The following is a 17,758-nucleotide window of genomic DNA, read 5'->3' on the forward strand; positions in this document are numbered from 1 at the left end:
AGAGTAGTAAGAGAATTCGTTATTCTAGCAGCCTTGTTCATCTGGACATTAACATCCCCATTGTTCTTTCTTAGCCCACTTTGAAAATTCATATTGGTCAATGATGTGTGCCAAAGAACTGAAAATGAATCAGAAAAAACCCCTGTAGTAATTGGGTTGAAACGTAATTGTGCACTACATATTGTCCCCCAAGTCCACTTTTGTTTGCAAAAAACCATGAAACAAAAGTGTCCAAGGACCACTGTTTCAGGCTGAGAGTCGAGATTTAACACTAGCTAACCCAAGTTAACTTTTTACTAGAAGAGTATTGGCAAAAGTGAGCAAAATTTTTTTTGCATAAAAGGTGATTTCTCTTTTATGCTTTCCATTTTCTGTCTTGAGAGGAAGCTCCCAGCACATACACAAGGTGCACCTCCCTTCCTCAGTCAATGGCATGGTATCTCCATCCCATTTAGAGCCATTTTCTTCCCAACAGCTGGTGCTGCCTTCGTACTTTTCTTTGTGTTGTCAAGCCAGTAGGTACAGACTCCATTGAGTCCCTCACCCACGGAGCTGGAGGGTGTACTGCTTCTCTCCAAGAAGGGACTCTCTGCCTAAGCTCAATTGGCACAAAGAGCCAGACGTTCAAAGTGCAAAATATTTGGAATCGTCTTGCCAATTTGGGGATCTCATTGATGACGTCTCTAAAGGTTTTGAGAGGTATTTTGATCCAAGAGTAACTATTCTATAGAATTAATGTCAACAGGAGTATCACATCAAAATGCAGCCTCTTTTGGAGTACTGCATACAACGGAAGAATGGGAGAATTTGTCTGGGAGTTATTATCTCTTTAATTTTACCATCTTCTGAGGTAGAGCTGTGTAAAATTCATTTTGCTAGACAGAAAAATACATTAAAACACATGGAAAATATAGGTAAAACACAGTAGTACCAATAAACATTTTCTTTTTACTTGGAATCAAACCCAGCGAGACATATAGGTCTGAATTAATGGAGCAGTGCATGGCAGACAAATTACTACGAGTATTATTTCAGAGACTCAAAGTGGCAGTTTTTTCACAATATACTGTCAGACTGCATAGATTGTATAACAGCAGCTTTCTAGTAAAGATCATCTCAATTATTCTCATCTCATTGGCAGATTCTCATCTAAAACTGTATACTCAGGGTCTAAAAATGCATTGCACTGAAAAGAAAACACATTGATTATAAAAGAAGCTCAACCAAATTCAAACGTGATGTTTGGAAAGACAATAGCTTTGCAATGCCGATATCATCACTTGTAGTATACAGGAAACAGTTAGTGACATTTTCATGCACTGGGTTGATTTTTATCTTCTCCTTCTTCTTCTCCTCTGTCCACCCTCCCACCCCTGGTCTCCCCCCTTGGCTCGTTACACAAAGCAGCTCAACGACATGACGCAATAATGATTGTTTAGCACCCAGCATGCTTTGGGAGACTAGAGCATTGCAAAGAAAAATCACTGAGAAAAAAAAAATCAAAAGGTCCTGGTGGAAAAATAAATAAAAAAAGAAACAAGTGCACATAACATCAATGCCACCTCTGAGAAAAATCATCACTACACGAAGATACAGTATACATAATACAGTATAACATGCACTCTCCAATGATAAGCTAGAAGATCCAGAGTAAGTAAAGACTTCATACTTGTGCGGTTTTTTGTGCAAAATTCTGAAAGACCATGACAAAAATCACAGACTGAAAAAAGTTTTGAGATTGCCAGACAAGCCGTGGCATTCGATAACCACTCCAATGAACGGATCGTTAGCCTGCAGCTATATTCACATTTAGTGAACAGGTTTAAAGTTTTGTGTTGCTCATCATGATAAAATACGAGGCCATCGAGGCAGTTTGGAAGGAAATAAAGAGCTTTGCTTGTGAGGGGCCAGCCACGACGGTGCTCTGCAGGAAGTGCCACACTTCGATATGCTCTGTCATTATTAGCATTTTTATTGGCTACATGAAGAAGGAGAAATTATATTAACTTAAAAAGAGATTCTATTTGCAGAAAAACACATGCACTAGTAACTCAGCGTGGCCAAGTAAATCTCTTGAGCTTTTTCTCAGAGCAGCACAAACCACAACACTTAAAAATCTATTTAAAAGAAACTAAGATTTTTCTTTGGGGGGGTGTGTGTTAAAATTAAAGGTAATTTACTCATCAGATATACTCTGAGTACGACTGAGGAGCGGTATTCACGGCATTTTTATTTTCTGCTGAATGCCACTGAAAACAGGATCAAGAGCCGTGTTTGGATACCACACAGCAACCTTATTGTGTGCTTTCAGGTCATTAAGAAAAATAAACTTCACAAAGACAGGTAAAGTGAGTTGGTAAAAAGTTTAAATCTGTGATTGTCATGTGTCTGATCTGGTCCAGGAGAGCATGGCTTTACCATTCGCAATCATTTGCACAAAGAAAACAAAGAAAGGGCAAATGATACAGTACTGTACCTCCATGGTCTGAGACTGGTGCATGGCTTTGATTGCATTCTGTGCCATTGCCCTTGTAGAAAATGTGACAAACGCACAGCCTGTGGGAACAAGGGGACAGGGAGCAGGAAAGACAAAAAACAACAAGACAAAAGGGTTGGACGCTTGTTAAACCAACACAGTCTACGAGAACGGCCACAAGACGACACTGTTCTCAGTAGTACATAAAAATAAACAACTTCTCTAGTTTATTTATCGACAGTGCTGACTTGCTAATCTGACCATAGATGAAAGAAAAAAAATTAGGTGGGGATGGGTGAGGAGAAAGGGGTTTTTCCTTTAATTTTGTTGTTGTTGTTGTTTTTGTTCTTTAGCCACAGGGTTTGAAATAAGTAAGGCTTTTACGTAGACTTTGGATTGCATAGTTTAGTCTATTCAGACCATGCATTAACAATTGCTTGCTATGGCTTTTGTGCAGGTAAATTGTGGATAGTGAATAAAATGACTGGCATCACTGGCAGCTGAACTGGGAACTTAATAAAGGAGTCCATAATGTCACATATTTCTGTGATGCACCAAGAACAACTGTACAAATAAGCATGAAAAAAACTCCACTGTGTAGCCTGCGACTAAGTGTGAAAAGACTCAGACAAAATTGAGTAATGTAGGTGTAATCTCAACATTTAAGAAAATAACATATTAAAAATAAAAATCTTTATGATTTTTGTTTCTCCAAGTCCTAGACACAAGTATAATTCTTTGACCTACGAAAGCTACCACCAGCTTGAACAAATCTGAAGCTATGTGCATGAATAACTGAAAAATCATTTTTTTCCCTCACCAGCCTTTTAAATCGTAATGAAAAGCCAGTAGGCTAATGCCTGGGCTATTTTTCCACCCTTTTACTACTGTCAGTCATACGTACACTGGGCATGGTACAGGTCAACTTTTTTAGTGCATGACTCACTGCCCTTTTGACTAATAAAAACATTGCCTTCTGAGATTTACATTTTATTCTTCATGCACCCTTGGGCATCTTAAAGAAAAAGACTGTGAAATTAATGCAGATTCAGGCTGATTTTGTAATAATACCACGGCACACTAAAAGCTTAGCTAAAGCAACACAGACTTATTTCACTTGTGATCTCTAATGACTTTAAAAGTGCATTGATTTTCAGCTCCCTTAGCCTTGCACAGTTTGAACTTAGGTTTCAGAGAATAATTTAGTGTTCCACTCAATTTCCTCAAAACATTATTATTATTACTACTTAAAAGATTTCCAAATGAAGCAAATCTAAGCACTGAGAGGCTAAAGCATATTGTCATTTTAGAGCTAATGCATGAAAGCTACATTCTGGCATCAAAAATACAATATTGTTGCCCCTGTGGCCAATGGGCAAAATAAACCATTTTGCAATCCAACAAGCAACAGATTGTTTGGTTTATGCAAATCAATTTGAGGCATAAAATACCTTTTCTTTTTTGCTCTGTGTGTACCTGGTAAGATTATCAAGTCAAGACTGTATTCACATTTTAATCAAACAACAGTAAGAGAAAGCAATGCCTGATCATTACCGAAAAGCACTACATCTAGTCATGAAAATAAAGTCAATGCATTTTTGCATCATGCGGTATTTTTTTTTTTTCTCTTTAATGTAAAGGCCCTTGATACAAGAGAACCTAAACTGGCTTCTGTACCTCTGACTGACAGGTGAGCATCATAAAGTCAGAAGTCAGAATTCTTTTACACAAACTTCATGGCACTGTTGTGACTCTACGTATTTCTTAGGTAACGTAACAGCTGATGATGTCTTACTATTGTTTAGCCACACTATGTGTTGCTATACTATTCTTATTCAGCAACAAATTTCTGTCAAAGAAAATGATGTAACAAAACAGCTTTCTGTATGGCAATCTAGACAAAATGTGCAGTAGAAGGGTAAATAAACTACAGTACCTCCGCTAGATTCCATATTACTGCTGTGCAGTAAAATTAAAGAGGCCCAAATTTACCATCAGACTCAAAGTAATCTCTCTTAAAAACATTTCTGTTATTATCATTAACAGAGGAAATAACACCAAGGGTTTTCATTTCTCGTCTTGCAAATTCAATGGGGGATGAGCACAAATAGACATATACTGGAGGGCAGGCAAGAAACCCCATACAGAGCCTTGAATAATATTGTTTATAATGGTCAAGAAACTGCTTCATTCACTTCTTCCGCTCTCATTATCCAGGAGTGTGTACCATAGTGACAATTACTGAATGGAGGTTTAGAATGCATAAGAAGCATGTAAAATGTCAACAAAAATCAATAAGACACAGTTTATGCATTTATCACAATTTCTACCCAGCAGTACTGCTGTAAGTAACTTACTGAGAGATGTTGCAATTAGCAGGTCTCAAAAGAAATGTGAATCAGCAGAGAAATAAAGCTGCGCTCCTCTCAAGATAAAGCAGACTCTCTCTTCCCTCCCTTAAGCTTTTTCTCTTTTTAACCACAAAGCTCAGCTGTTGGGGACTTTCAGCGCACAACAGTACGGCAAAACCTCCTTCCTTCTTCCTCAGCCCCAATCCATTTGTGTGGATCCCGTTGCCTTTGTCGTGGAGCGAAAAGACCTTCGTAGCAGATCTCTGTAAAGTGCCATATAGCGAGCTAACAATTTGAAAGAAACTTGTTCTCCGGGCAAGGGGAATGCCTGATGAATGAGGTTATGCGGCTTGAATATGAGCATTTGGAAACAGCATTCCACAGAGAAGATGGGACTGCATTTTAATTATGGTTTGCCAGCCAGAGGCTACAAGGTTAGGTCCCCTTGTTATCTCCAGTCGACAGGCCATTTCCCACCGATGGACAGTGGCCATTTGCACAGTAAATACGCAATTTGCCTCAATAACCATGGTAAAAATTCAGTAGACAACCTTATTTCTAAATTATTTTGAAAACCTAGACCTTCAGTTGTTACCATCAAGCACCCCAATTAAATGCTAGCTAATTTAACCACCTTTCCAGACATTGCTACATGTATTGACATTCAAGGGTTATTTTTTCAGTTACCAAACCTGGACACTCACACACAAAATTTGTATATTTATTATCTGTGCTCATATATTTAATTAGGTGTGGAAAATGGGATCCTATATATTTTATTATGTGTGAACCATGGGAACCTTTCCTTCATGACCAGACTGCCACACTGGAGGGGAGCTAAGCCTATATCATAGGATTCAGTCCACTTAATCACTGAACTTGCATATATAATTTAGGTATTCAGAAAAGCCGTTCTTCTGAGATGCTTGTATTCTCTGCCACAGTCAACGGCAGCACCTTTCTTTTCCTATACGGGGGACATAAGCACTTTAGGAGGATGGTTTTGTAGGGCACCTAGAAAATATTCAGAAGCTGGTGTCTAAGGACACTGGATTTTACTTGTTTAAGTCAGATGAGCTCTGCCTGAACCATCCTGTACTCTTGCTGCAGCAGTTTCTGAGAGGTTGGGAAAACCTCTTTTCAGCATACTCTCACTCACTGTATATCATGAATACAGGTAGTCTTTTGGGAACATACTGCCAGCTTTAGGACCATAAATCACAATTATAAGAGGACAAGACTAATCAGATTTCATGCCTCATGGTGCAAGGAAACAAGAAAGATTTCCGTGGCCTTTCACCTCATCCTATGAAACACTGCATTGATTGTAGTGCCGTTGGCCGAGGTCTTCCGGACCAATAGCTACAAGCAAACTATTTCTGTTCTACCATACTGAGTCTCGATACTTCAATTACTCCCTTCTTACTGAAGCTATGGAACTCTCTGGGAGAGAAAATGTGGAGAGGGGGATATTTCTATAGCTAATGCCTTGAAATTACTTCGTTTTGTACCACCAGCTACCTAACCACAAAAAAAAAAAATATCCTTTTGTAAATACAGCCAACCTGCAAGTCACCTTGCAATTATTTATCACCTCTTGTTTCAAACTGTCAGGGGTCACTAACAGAAACAAAAGGGGAGGGAGAAAGGAGGTCTATGAGTTTTAGTTGTTTCTCCAAGGCTGCCTTCTCACCCCTTACACCAGATAAATGATAGACTGGGGAAAGGCTGCTTGAAGTAATTTCCTCCTGCAGGCAGAATCGGAGGGAGGCACCCAGCCCTGTCACAGAAGGTATTTTGGAGCACGTTATCACATTTGCCATCTCGGCTGAGAGAACATTTAAACTCACAGGGTTGGTCCTTACCCCCCTCCCACCCTGAACTGAAAGAGAATTTTGAAGAGGCTGTGAAATTTGATAAGCTTCCTCCTCAACCCGTGCCGTCCCAAACCTAGGGCTTGCTGCTTGAGCGATTCAATTATTTGAAATATTTAAAAAAGCTCAGCACTGCTCCATTTCAGCTCCCGCTTCACTCAATTCTTCTCATCTCAGGCTTTCATAGACTGTTTTGAAACGTTCAGTCAGCAGTTCATGCACAGTCTAACATAACATTAATACTTGCAAGCTGCAAGTGAAGTAGAACATTTTTAAGTATGGAAGCCTCAAGGTAAGGTGTCTGATTTCATACCTACAGAAGAAACCTTCCACATAAAACTACCGTGATCTACCAGAGGTCTTAAAGCCCCCAAACCCTCAGTGAAGCCAAAGGGAGATGCAAAACCCCTAGACTTTTTTTTAATCAGGACTAGAGTTAAAAATGGAAGTTTAAAACCATGGCTTTAAAGTTCTGGAGATGAAAGAAAGGCAGATGTAATCAACTTAAAAAAAACCACATACAGTGACCCCTCTGACACAGAAGAAGCCTCAAGAGATTTTCAAAGTCATCCAAGCAATCGCAGTACTACATATGATGGCTGCGCAGCTGGCGGTGTAATGGTTGCACTACACCTTCCTAGTTCACTGTAAACAAGGTTTTTCTTCAATGACTGTGAAGAAACAATAGTGAAAAGCTGCCAAAATACTCCTGCAAGAAGTATTTGGGATCCTCTGAGATGAAAGCCTCTATTTAAAGAAAAGATAAGGCTCGAATAAAAAGCTATGGAAATTGAAGCATGATAAAAATAAGCTCTAGTTGTGTTAAAATATTTCTAGCTGAGATTGCAAAGTAGACTTTCCCTTTTCTACACAGTGCTAATATAGCACAGTCTGAAGGAAGGAACAGCCTGGGAAACAGCCTTCTAATGAAGACATCACACAAAAATCTGTCTTAGTGGTTAAAATACATTTCAGCTACAAATTAAGACATCAAATTGCTTATGGTACAGACATTTGGTCATTAGATACTGCTTAAGACACACAACAACAGGTCTGAGACCAAGTGCAACAACTCAGCCCAAAGTAACGCATTTTGAAAAAGTCACAGTGAAGCTCTTTAGTTTATGCATATCAGACATGTAAAGGTAACGAGAGGCACGTCCTGTAAACACGCCTCATCTCTTTGGCTTTACTGACTTCTCTTGACTATTGACCAGATGACAGAGTCTAGATTTTAAATTTCCTGAAGTTCACCGTTCCCTCGAAACATTTCTAAGTGGACAGTCAATTAACCACCCTGCAAAGTACAGACTTCAGTAACTGAAATGTACACAAAACCAGAATCAGATGGGTACCAAAGACCACACTCTCTAACAGTGCCTTGATGACCCTCTGTTGGAATAAAACCCCTTATAATTATTATTTCATTTCAGACTTCCCTCTGGGGAGGGACTGCTGCAAAGCTGCAGTAATGGAAATCTGAGATCTAGTTACTGGCCAAAGGCCAGCACAGAGACACTGGTCACTTGAATGTGTTTGTTCCTTCCCAGCTTCAAAAGAGTTTCAGCAGGGGAAAAAGAAAATTAAATGTGCCATAATGATTGGAAAAAATTAAAATGTCACCACATTACAGCAAAAGAAATAAGGCATGGAGGTGCCTCTGAAGAGCAATTAAAAATACAGCACTTCCACTGTCCTTGTTTCCCATCACTTATACACAAGTCAGAAGGTGGCCCCTAATCCAGGCTGTTCCCATGGCTGGCACTTCATGTTACTTTAGCTCAGAAAGGAGCAGTAAATATCCATAAGGAAAACCAAACAGGCATAAAACCTCCTCACCTACCCTTCACTGCAATTAATCATGATGCAAATACTAATTTTCTTTTACTAGTTCATCAAGAAAACCCCTGAATCTGAAAGTTATGAATGGATTTTCATGAAATTAAATCGCCTGACCATGATATAACTCTCCATGCCATTTCTAACCTGCTTTCAAAGCAAAGAAAAAACCATAATCTTTGTAATCAATGTCTGCAGAAATGTTCACTTGTCCCATGTGCCTGGTGATGTTTTGTTAAAAAATCATACAATTAGGAGCCTAGAAGATGTAGAAATATGCATTTTGAGCTTTCCCACAATTTTCATGCTATATCCAACTGTCTGTACATGTTATTAGCAGGATTTTTTAGTGCATGCCATTAACCCAGTTGACTTCTTTCTGGTATCTGTTATATAAATCTGCACTTAGCAATACAGCAGAATAATTTGCTGTGTGGTGCTCCTGTGATAAGGATAAGAGGATTTTTTTAATCATCATTATGGATGGTAATAATTCCTAGAGTGATACAGAGATATTGATCCACTGATCTAAAGAAAAACATTTTACAAAGGTAGAGGAGCATTGCTATCCTTATTTTAAGGAATGGGATAACAGAGATATGATGAGAGACCAACTCACCTATGGTCAATACAGCACATCAGTGGCACAGCTACAAATAAATCTTGGGTATTTCTGGCTATTTTTGCATGGCTGTCTGTGTTAGCATCTGTGGTCGTGTAGACATTACATAGTGCTAGGAGTCAGGAGGTCTGAAAGTTTCCTTAAGCCGTTTACAATAAGTGATTTAAAATCTTAATCATCTGAGGCAGTTCACTTCTGCTTTTTCATGATAATGAAGCTTAGCACATGATATCACAATCATGAATTTTTGTAAAGCATACTTAGCTCTTCAGAAAAAGTGCTGGATTAAACAACCCTGCAGGCTGAATCCTTCTCTTTGAATAATGAATATAGTACAGGCAGTGGCAAGCTTCTTTAGATAGTCCCATGAACCCTGCTAAAGCAAAGGCCAGCCTCCATGTCTGTTGCGTCCCTGGTTTCTTTATCTCTACAGCCAACAGGGTATTTTTATTTTTTAATACTTTTTACAGCTAGGAATTACTCTCTGCCAGCCAACTAATTTCACAGGGACTATCCCAGAGCCTTTGGAAGGCAATGCCTTTTGGCTGCTGCCTATTTCTTGTAGCTGGCCAGAATATAACAAGTTACAGATAAAAACAACAATTATTTCTTAGATGCAAGAGTGAACAACAGTGGGGAAAAAAATGACTCAAGGAAAAAAATCTCGGTTTCTTTAAAATATACTGCTCCACCACTGGAGCTTTGTATCATTATTTTAGTCTCATTTTACAGATGAGTTTCAAACAGCTGACAATAGGAATTTGGAGTGGAAATGCTGATGGTCCATTATCAGTAGTGACAGCAATGGGTGCGACTTTATTAAAGTTCTGTCAACTCTTGGCTAGAAACTACAATAGAAACAACCAGTTCAATCTCCCTCTCTCTCTTTATCTTAGCACTTATATCACACTCATCACCAAGTGTTACATTCTCCCTTGATGCCACAGGACGGGATTTCTCCTTGTTACTGGAGCCATGTGGTACACTACAACCCTACGTCTCGCCTATAAATTGACAGCAGACTGTTACCGTCCTAGTGGTAAGGTTGCTGTTGTAGTGTAGGCATGGCCTAAAAGTCAACTGAAACCTTTTTACTCTTTACTACGGAAAAAACAAAGCAGCACAAACCAAAACTGTTCTGCTGAGCAGTGTAATCTGGAGCTATTCCTTGCAACTATCTGCTGGTAATAAAGATTATTTGCCTGGACCCTTTAATAAAGCTCAAAAGTTGGCATAAACACCTATGAATATACTTTTCAAGCTCTTTTCGTCCAAGATACCATGATGTGCACTTGTTATGCAACTGAAAAGAGATGCCAAACAGAGTTTATTGGACCATATTTCCATCTCACTGCTGTGAGCGCTGCAAGTTCCCAAAGGCTCTGGCATGGTGAGGACAATGCTTTCCTGAGACAGTGACTATTTTTCATTCACCCCTCTGTGTCTAGGAGGAAAGCACATCCGGACGGGTGCCGGGAAAACAAATACTGTTTGTGGGAATTAACATCTTGGAAACAGTAACATGAATTAAAACACATTAAGTCTTGGAACTCGTTACAAAATTTAACTGTATAAATTCTTCCTCTTGCTTTAGTGAAGCAGCTTTTCACCCTGTGCTTTTTCAGCCAAGCTCCCTCCACTACAAATCTCCTTTAGCACCTTTCATTTCAACTGCAATACCAACTATTTTCCCAACACTTTGCCTTCTCTCATGGAGTGGTGGTTTTGTGAAGCTGATAAACATCTGCCTGAAAACCTGGGTGGCACAGCTGAAGTCATTTTCAAGTGTCAACATGGGTGTGTAGAAAGCAATTCAAGTTTAACAAGGCATGATGCATGAGGGCATGATAGAATATCAGTCGTGACTGTGACCAAAATAAACCTGAGTGGCAGAGAGGATACAGCTCTGCTACCAGTACTGGTGTGTGACCTACCTGGACTGAGATCTTCAGCCTCCAGCAGGAGGAAGCAGCACAATAACTCTATGGCTCTGCTGGCCGGTAGATGACACTGCCCTGCCTGATACGTTGGTGACATGGCTTAAAAATCTCAGCTTCTGATTACCGTGAGATTGCTATTTACGGCAGAACAGAACTACTCCACCAACCTCACTCACCCTGTTGGATTTCGTAGTTAGCCTTTCTATGCTCGTACTATGCCCAACGTCTGTTGAATAAAAGCAAGTACACAGTGGGATTTCTATGGATCCCAGGAAAGATCCATTTCTTTGTTGGGTGATACTGAGGACTCAAGTAAAACTTTTGGGGGCTCAAAACATCTGATGCCCAGATCTTGTTATTTCAGCAGTTACTTAGCTCCTTTCCCACTTGTGTCTTCCATCACCCCTTCCCTGTGCTACTTACAAAATGAAACCAGTGAAAATCAGAAATATCTGTTTTGCCTCAGTGTTGGCTCTAGAAGGATAATGATGGCACTCACCTCCATCAGTTAACATTCATTACTGAGCTGCAGGAACCAACCTCAGACCTTTCCCCTAGTCTTCCCCAAGGCAAAAGCCATGATCCTGAGGCTCTCCTTGCCTGAAGGGACTGCTGCATCCCAGCCCCACAAGTTTTGGGATCGCAGACTAAGCATGCATAAACATAAGTGCATAATTTTCTTGGGGCTCCCTCTTTATTGTCAGAGTGTCTTTGCAACAAGTCCTTATTATTCAGAAGTTAGTAAGTGCTTTCAAGCAGCACCATGAAATATAGGAATACCTGCAACTTCCCCTGCTGAAATTTGTAGGCATTTTAAAGAAGCTGGGCTGCACTCAAAACAAAACTCCTCACGCACAAATTGTTGCAAAAATACTGCAGATCCTCTTGCCTACTGGAAACAAGTAGATCCAAAAGTAAAGAAAAATATCTGTATCTATACCTATATCTATATGCAAAATGGGTACTATTATTTTTTCTGTGCCTTTTGAAAATGTAATAAAATGCATAAACTGTGCTTTCTATGTATTTTTTTTTTCTATAAAAACAGAAGTGATGTTTTCACAGCTCCACACTTAAAATTACTTTACTCCCCATGCCATTAAATGGCCATGGCTAGTACCACAGCATCCTTCCGCACTGACAGACAGGAGTATCGCTCTTTTCTTTTCCACCTGGCACTGGCTTTTTGAGAAGGTTCATGCTCTGAGAATAATCTCAGGACCATATACCATGGAGTTAATATGCAGCCTGGGTCATCAATACACACCTATTTTTCTTTACAATATGTTTTCAGAGGGCCTTTCCCCAAAAGGCACTTTTGCACTCAAAAGGGATCACCGGCTGTTGAAGTCTGTGCTGCACTTCGTTCCCAAATTTCAGGTCAGCTGCTTGACCACTCTCAGTGGTGCTGCTTAACACCTCTGACCTGGTTTTTGGGTTGTGATAGAGGCACGAGATTTACAAGCTCTTTTTACAAACTTTTGTCCAGGCAAAGCTCTCTGTTTCAAGCTAACCTCTTTGTTTCTCAGTTACAGCAGACCTATGTTTTGCATATAGTTATAGAAAACACTGGAATGGAGAAGATAGTGCTACAACGTGGGCCAGTTCCCATAACCCTGTATGCCTTCGAGCAGTCATTTACAGTCCTTTTTTTTTTGGCCTTAAGCTACAAAGCAGAAATGGGGTCAGGGAAGGATGTTTGATTTTGTGAGAGCAGAAAACTGAGGGTGTTTTCTCAGGGTGCAAAGGAGCCTTTCCAGCTGACAAACAGGGCGATAACACAAGTTAATATGCTGGCACCGAGACCTTTCTGACACTGGAAATAAAAGGTGATAATTTCAGTCACTGTGAAAAGTTCATGTGGATACCTTCATCACGTGGGACGTATTACAGCGTAACCTCTAGCTGCAGACAGCGGCTATGCCTACCTTGGCTGTGACATATAGCTCCCAATTAGCACTTAAGGAAAGAGACTTTACAGACTGCACACTCACCTCTGCTCAGCCCATCCGGTCCCCGAAGGATTCGGCATTCTTCTATCTGGCCAAACGGAGAAAACATCACCCTGATATCATTCTCATTACACTTCTTCGAAACCATTCCTATGAACAATTTTCTGTCTTCCACAGCTAGAAGATAAAAATAATGAATGAGCAAAGGCCATTTCATCTTTTTCCTGTGATCAATGCTTCATTACCACATCAAACCAAGCTCCAGTCATGTGAGTCTGGCTCTGTAACTGAAGACAAGTCCTAAGGCAAACACTTTATACTTACAACCTCCCTTCCCCCCTTCCTTCCCCACCCCAAATCTCTCATTTTTCTTTCTCTCTCTCCTTTTTCTAGTGGTGCTTGCTGTTTATATAACATATTAATTGGCTGCCTTAGTCATTCTGCATATGCCTCCCCATCACGGCTTCTAAGAGAAAAGCCTCCTCTGTTAGAGAGACTTTTAAAGATATCTTTGCATAGATTTTAATTCAGATAAATTCCCTCACCTCCCTCATGTATGAAAGAAATCATGATGGGGGTGAGGGTGAAGAAGGGATTGTGCGCGTAATGATACGAGCTAATGAAAAATATTCCTGAGAAATGTTTTGAGAGAGCGGCTCCTATCTGAGCTTTCAATTTCAGCCAACTTAATGCGTGGCACTCGAAAGGCAGATGTGTAACGACTGCTCTGGAAAAAGAATGCATTAAATTTTCCTGCTTTTTTTTTTCAGACTGCCACAGCCCTCTCCCCTTCGGGAGGACACAAGGCATATTCCAGGGCATCACTTTAACAAGGGGGCTGCATAATGCTTTCCCAGAGCCAAACCCTTTGATTCGTAATGATGCTGAGTTTGCAAAAAAACATAAAAAAGGTGCTTTACCTGAATTATTGGTAGAATATTTCCTGCCTGCATAGTCACCAAAATCAGCAAAAGCTGGACTGCTGCAGCAGGACGCACACAGTCCTGTTAATCAAACTCAAATTTACAGGTCTAAAGCTGTGGAGTCTTGTCAAAAATGAAAAAGGTCATCAAAACTTAATTCACCCTGGAAAGACTTAAAAATGTTAACGTACCCTCCAATCTATATTAAACTAAAAATCTAAGTGCTTATTATACAGTATATACACCAGTGCTTTCTTCTTCTCTTGAAATGGCATGTAAATCCAATTCACTGTTAATGAGCAGACTGTCAGAGTTTGCGGGGAAGCAGAGAGAGAAGGAAAGCTTTACTCCAGAGAATCTGCAGTGCACTTACTTATTTCCATTATTGTGCAAATTATTTTTGTAACGAAGTATTTTCATTTCTGGGCTTACAAAAAAAAAAAAAAAAAGAAAAAGAATCTTCCCTTGCTCCCCAACTCTCTCTCCTGTACTAGGATGAGTTTGCCAAACGGAATGAACTGCAGCTGAGGAAGAAGAAACTGCATCTATTTTCATAGGATTTTATTTGTGTTATACTTCAACACTTTAAGTGCATTTAATAATTTCAACAATAAAAAGAAGAGGTTCATGTTTATTGATCATGAGAGGGGTTTGAAGTAATTTCTTCCTTAGAATTGCTGACTTTAAAAAGTGTTTGTAGCTTTCATACAAGCAAGCACCAAGACCATGCATTTTTCAGAATCTAAAGCAGAGACCAGCCCCTACAATCCCAGCTTCTCACTCTACAAGCTTGCAAGAAAATTGGCGTGAATTTAACACCCAGGAGAAGAAGTTTTCCTCAGCAAAGATTCCTCAAGACTCAACATTTTCATTCACACTTTATATTGAGGTTCCACATGCAGGTTAACCCTCCAGAAAGGATTAACAAGTGATGAATGCACGGGATGAGCCAGTTATATAGGGATCAGGAGCTGAATATGCGGGATTGCAAATAAGACCTGCAAGTTGGGATTTTTATATATAGATATATATGTGTGTGTATTTATGTATATATATATTTATGTCCTACAATGAAACTTTACATTTGATTTGTAATCTATAATTGGCCTTGATGCTGCTAATAATTATTTTAAGGATAGTAAAACTGAATTGCCTTGCTCACAGCCACAAGGAGAGTCTAGGTAGTCACTTTTGCCGGTGAAAGGATGCCTGTAACTTGGCTGCTTACAATTCCTATATTGGCTTGAGTAATCTCTTTGAGGAAGGTCCCTGGCCAGCCTGTCCCCTCGACAACAGGGCAGCAGGAAAGGGTATGGGCAGCCAGGTATGGATTTCTCCATACCACAAACCGAGATCACGCTGGGGTAAGCCTTGGTGCCAAGCATGGGTCCAAGCACTGCCTTCTGCTCTGGGTTACGAACCCCTTAACTCCTGCCTGTGTGTCAGCTAGTACCAGCCAGTTTAAATTTGAGTTGATTTTAGGCTTGAAATACAGCATGCAGGTCTACCCTAAGGGTGACCGGATCCCAACCCTGTCTTAAAAATAGCTGCTGGCTGAGTTGGACAAATGCCTGCCACGCCATTCCAAAGGAGGTCTCTGGAGTCCTTCTTAGGTGCAAGGAAAAAGACTCAAACCAAAGAAAATCACATGGAGATTCAAAAGAAATGAGATGCAAACAGGAAGGCTTTGTTTTAATTTTCCAAAGAGTAGCAGACGACAAACTCCCCACCGGCCTCTTTCAGTTTCAGTAGTAAACCTATAAATATGCCATTTAACTAACATGATTTGCAGGTTTTCAGCTTGAGGGTGATTTTATAGTAAATTAAACATCCAGCTCCCATGTACTGTACATCTTAAAAATGCAGATTTCATGAAGAATGCTCGGAGTACAGAAAACATATTGATATGATGACGTGCTCTGCATTCAGTGCTATTAGTCATTGCTGATCAGTGTTGAAGCTTAAGAAAATCGCTATTCTTTTTTTGGCTAAGGGCCCAGCATAAAAAACATTTAAAGGGACAATTGTCAGGATCAAAATGACATGTTTTCGCTCCATCTGATAGAACATCTGATATTATTAAGCTGAAAGAGTTTTTAACGGTACATTCTCACATAGAGAAAGGAATGCTTTTTCAGCTCTGTAAGACTGGCTGTCGATTTGTTTCCGCATTTTTGTTCAGCCACTTCTATCCTTTCCTTCTAAAATGAATGCAGGCATGGTTTGAGAATCAAATAGACAACGGACTGCAAGAAGTATGGGTCAAACCTATTTAGAGGTTAGTAAACTTCCCTTTTGATCAGCCAAGCCTGCTGATTTGCCCGTGCACGTTGGGTTGCTCCCATAGACTGTAAAATGAGGAGCCCAACGTTAAATGCACGCAACCCAACAAAGCGTCGAGATTGGGAAAGGTGCTACCTGCTGCTGGTTGGAGAAAGGATGGCAGTCTAAAGAAATCTTGCTGAACTTCAGTCATCTGCAGTTTAGGTCTCCAGTTTTAGTCTCAGCTAAAATGTTATCAATTGGCTGTTGTCAATGCCAAGAGATCAGCTCCTCCAAAGAGTGACTGATCTCACCTCTCCCAGCAAGAGGGAATGGCTTGTTTCATAGGAGTCTCTCCCCGGCTACTGACAGTAGATATGGCTGTTACCTTCCAGCCAACTCCCAAAACTTGGTCATCACAATAACACATAGATGTCTTGAGCTCCAGCTGCAGGGACAGGGTGAACAAAAGAGCTCTGAGGCACTGGACAAAGCTTGGGAGCTGCAAGTGCTTTGGGCAATGAGAGCAGGCCAAGGAGAAGGCTGGAGGGAAGGATAACAGGGCACGAGGGTCAGCACCTGTGTGCACATACCTCAAGCATTTCACTGCTGCTTTATAATTCTCTCCCCCACACTAGGGTTAGGCTTCAATAATTCAAAATCCAGAAAATTAATGAAAAATTTTTGGCGAGCTTTTGATGTTATTATTTTTGAACCTTGCTCATAGACCTAGTTGTATTTTCTGGCTGTTTTGCACTACTCTGGGGGCATGAAGTAGGTACAACCATCCGTAAGCAGCTAGTAGAACGGGTGGCTGAGTACCCCTCATTGATGGAGCAGAAGCAGCCAGAAGGTCACAGTAAACAAGGCCTGAAGTTCTAGTTACAAGAAGGAAGGTGTGAAACTGCACAGTATCTTGATTAACTAATTACGGCGTTCACCTCTAATCCATCCAAACATATTACAAACGCAGGTTAGCTATGCTGCCCAGGCAGTTAGTGCAACACAACCAGTGCTAAGCCTGCTGGATTTGGGGTGGGAATCTTTTGCCAGAATGCAGGAACCCTGTGTGATGAGGTGCAGATACCTATTTTAAAAAGAGATGAGTTGTTCTCATAACTCCATTGACTCTAGCTCTGCAATCACTACTAGCACAGGTGCCTAGGTATCGTGTTCGAATCCAGAGCGTCACATTAGCTATCAAAGGTTATCTGAAATGAAGTCTGCCTCTGCTGCGGGGGGGGGCTTTTTCAAATTGAGCCTCCTGCCTTCTGACAGCACTACAGCCAACTTGCAGAATAACATCCTGAAGAGTCTAATTTTTTAGCTTTACTCAATTTGCTTCAGTAATGAGCATTTCTTGCAGGCTGTGTTAGATAGCTTGTGCTAACCCAGGAGAATAAAGGAGTAGAGATTATTTTCTGTATGCTACAAAAGAATTAAACCCTGTAATAATCATGGGAAATCTCCCTGAAGATTCAGCAAACTCTCCTTTTCTCTCTTCTAAACCCCCCAAATT

At 40.3% G+C, this 17,758-nt stretch overlaps 1 protein-coding gene across 11 annotated transcripts in view; it reads right to left on the minus strand.

Annotated features, from left to right (window-relative positions):
* Nucleotides 1–17,758, minus strand: part of CELF2 (CUGBP Elav-like family member 2) — a 379,009-nt gene that overhangs the window by 60,701 nt on the left and 300,550 nt on the right. For all 11 annotated transcript variants that reach the window (XM_052790987.1, XM_052790984.1, XM_052790983.1 and 8 more), the window contains 2 exons: nt 13,097–13,231; nt 2,477–2,556 (listed from right to left, as the gene is read on the minus strand). In XM_052790987.1, the coding sequence (XP_052646947.1) occupies nt 2,477–2,556; nt 13,097–13,231 (215 nt within the window). The remainder of the gene's footprint in view (nt 1–2,476; nt 2,557–13,096; nt 13,232–17,758) is intronic.

The sequence above is a fragment of the Harpia harpyja genome, chromosome 6 (genome assembly GCF_026419915.1).
Source record: "Harpia harpyja isolate bHarHar1 chromosome 6, bHarHar1 primary haplotype, whole genome shotgun sequence".
In the NCBI taxonomy this organism is placed as follows: Eukaryota; Metazoa; Chordata; class Aves; order Accipitriformes; family Accipitridae; genus Harpia; species Harpia harpyja.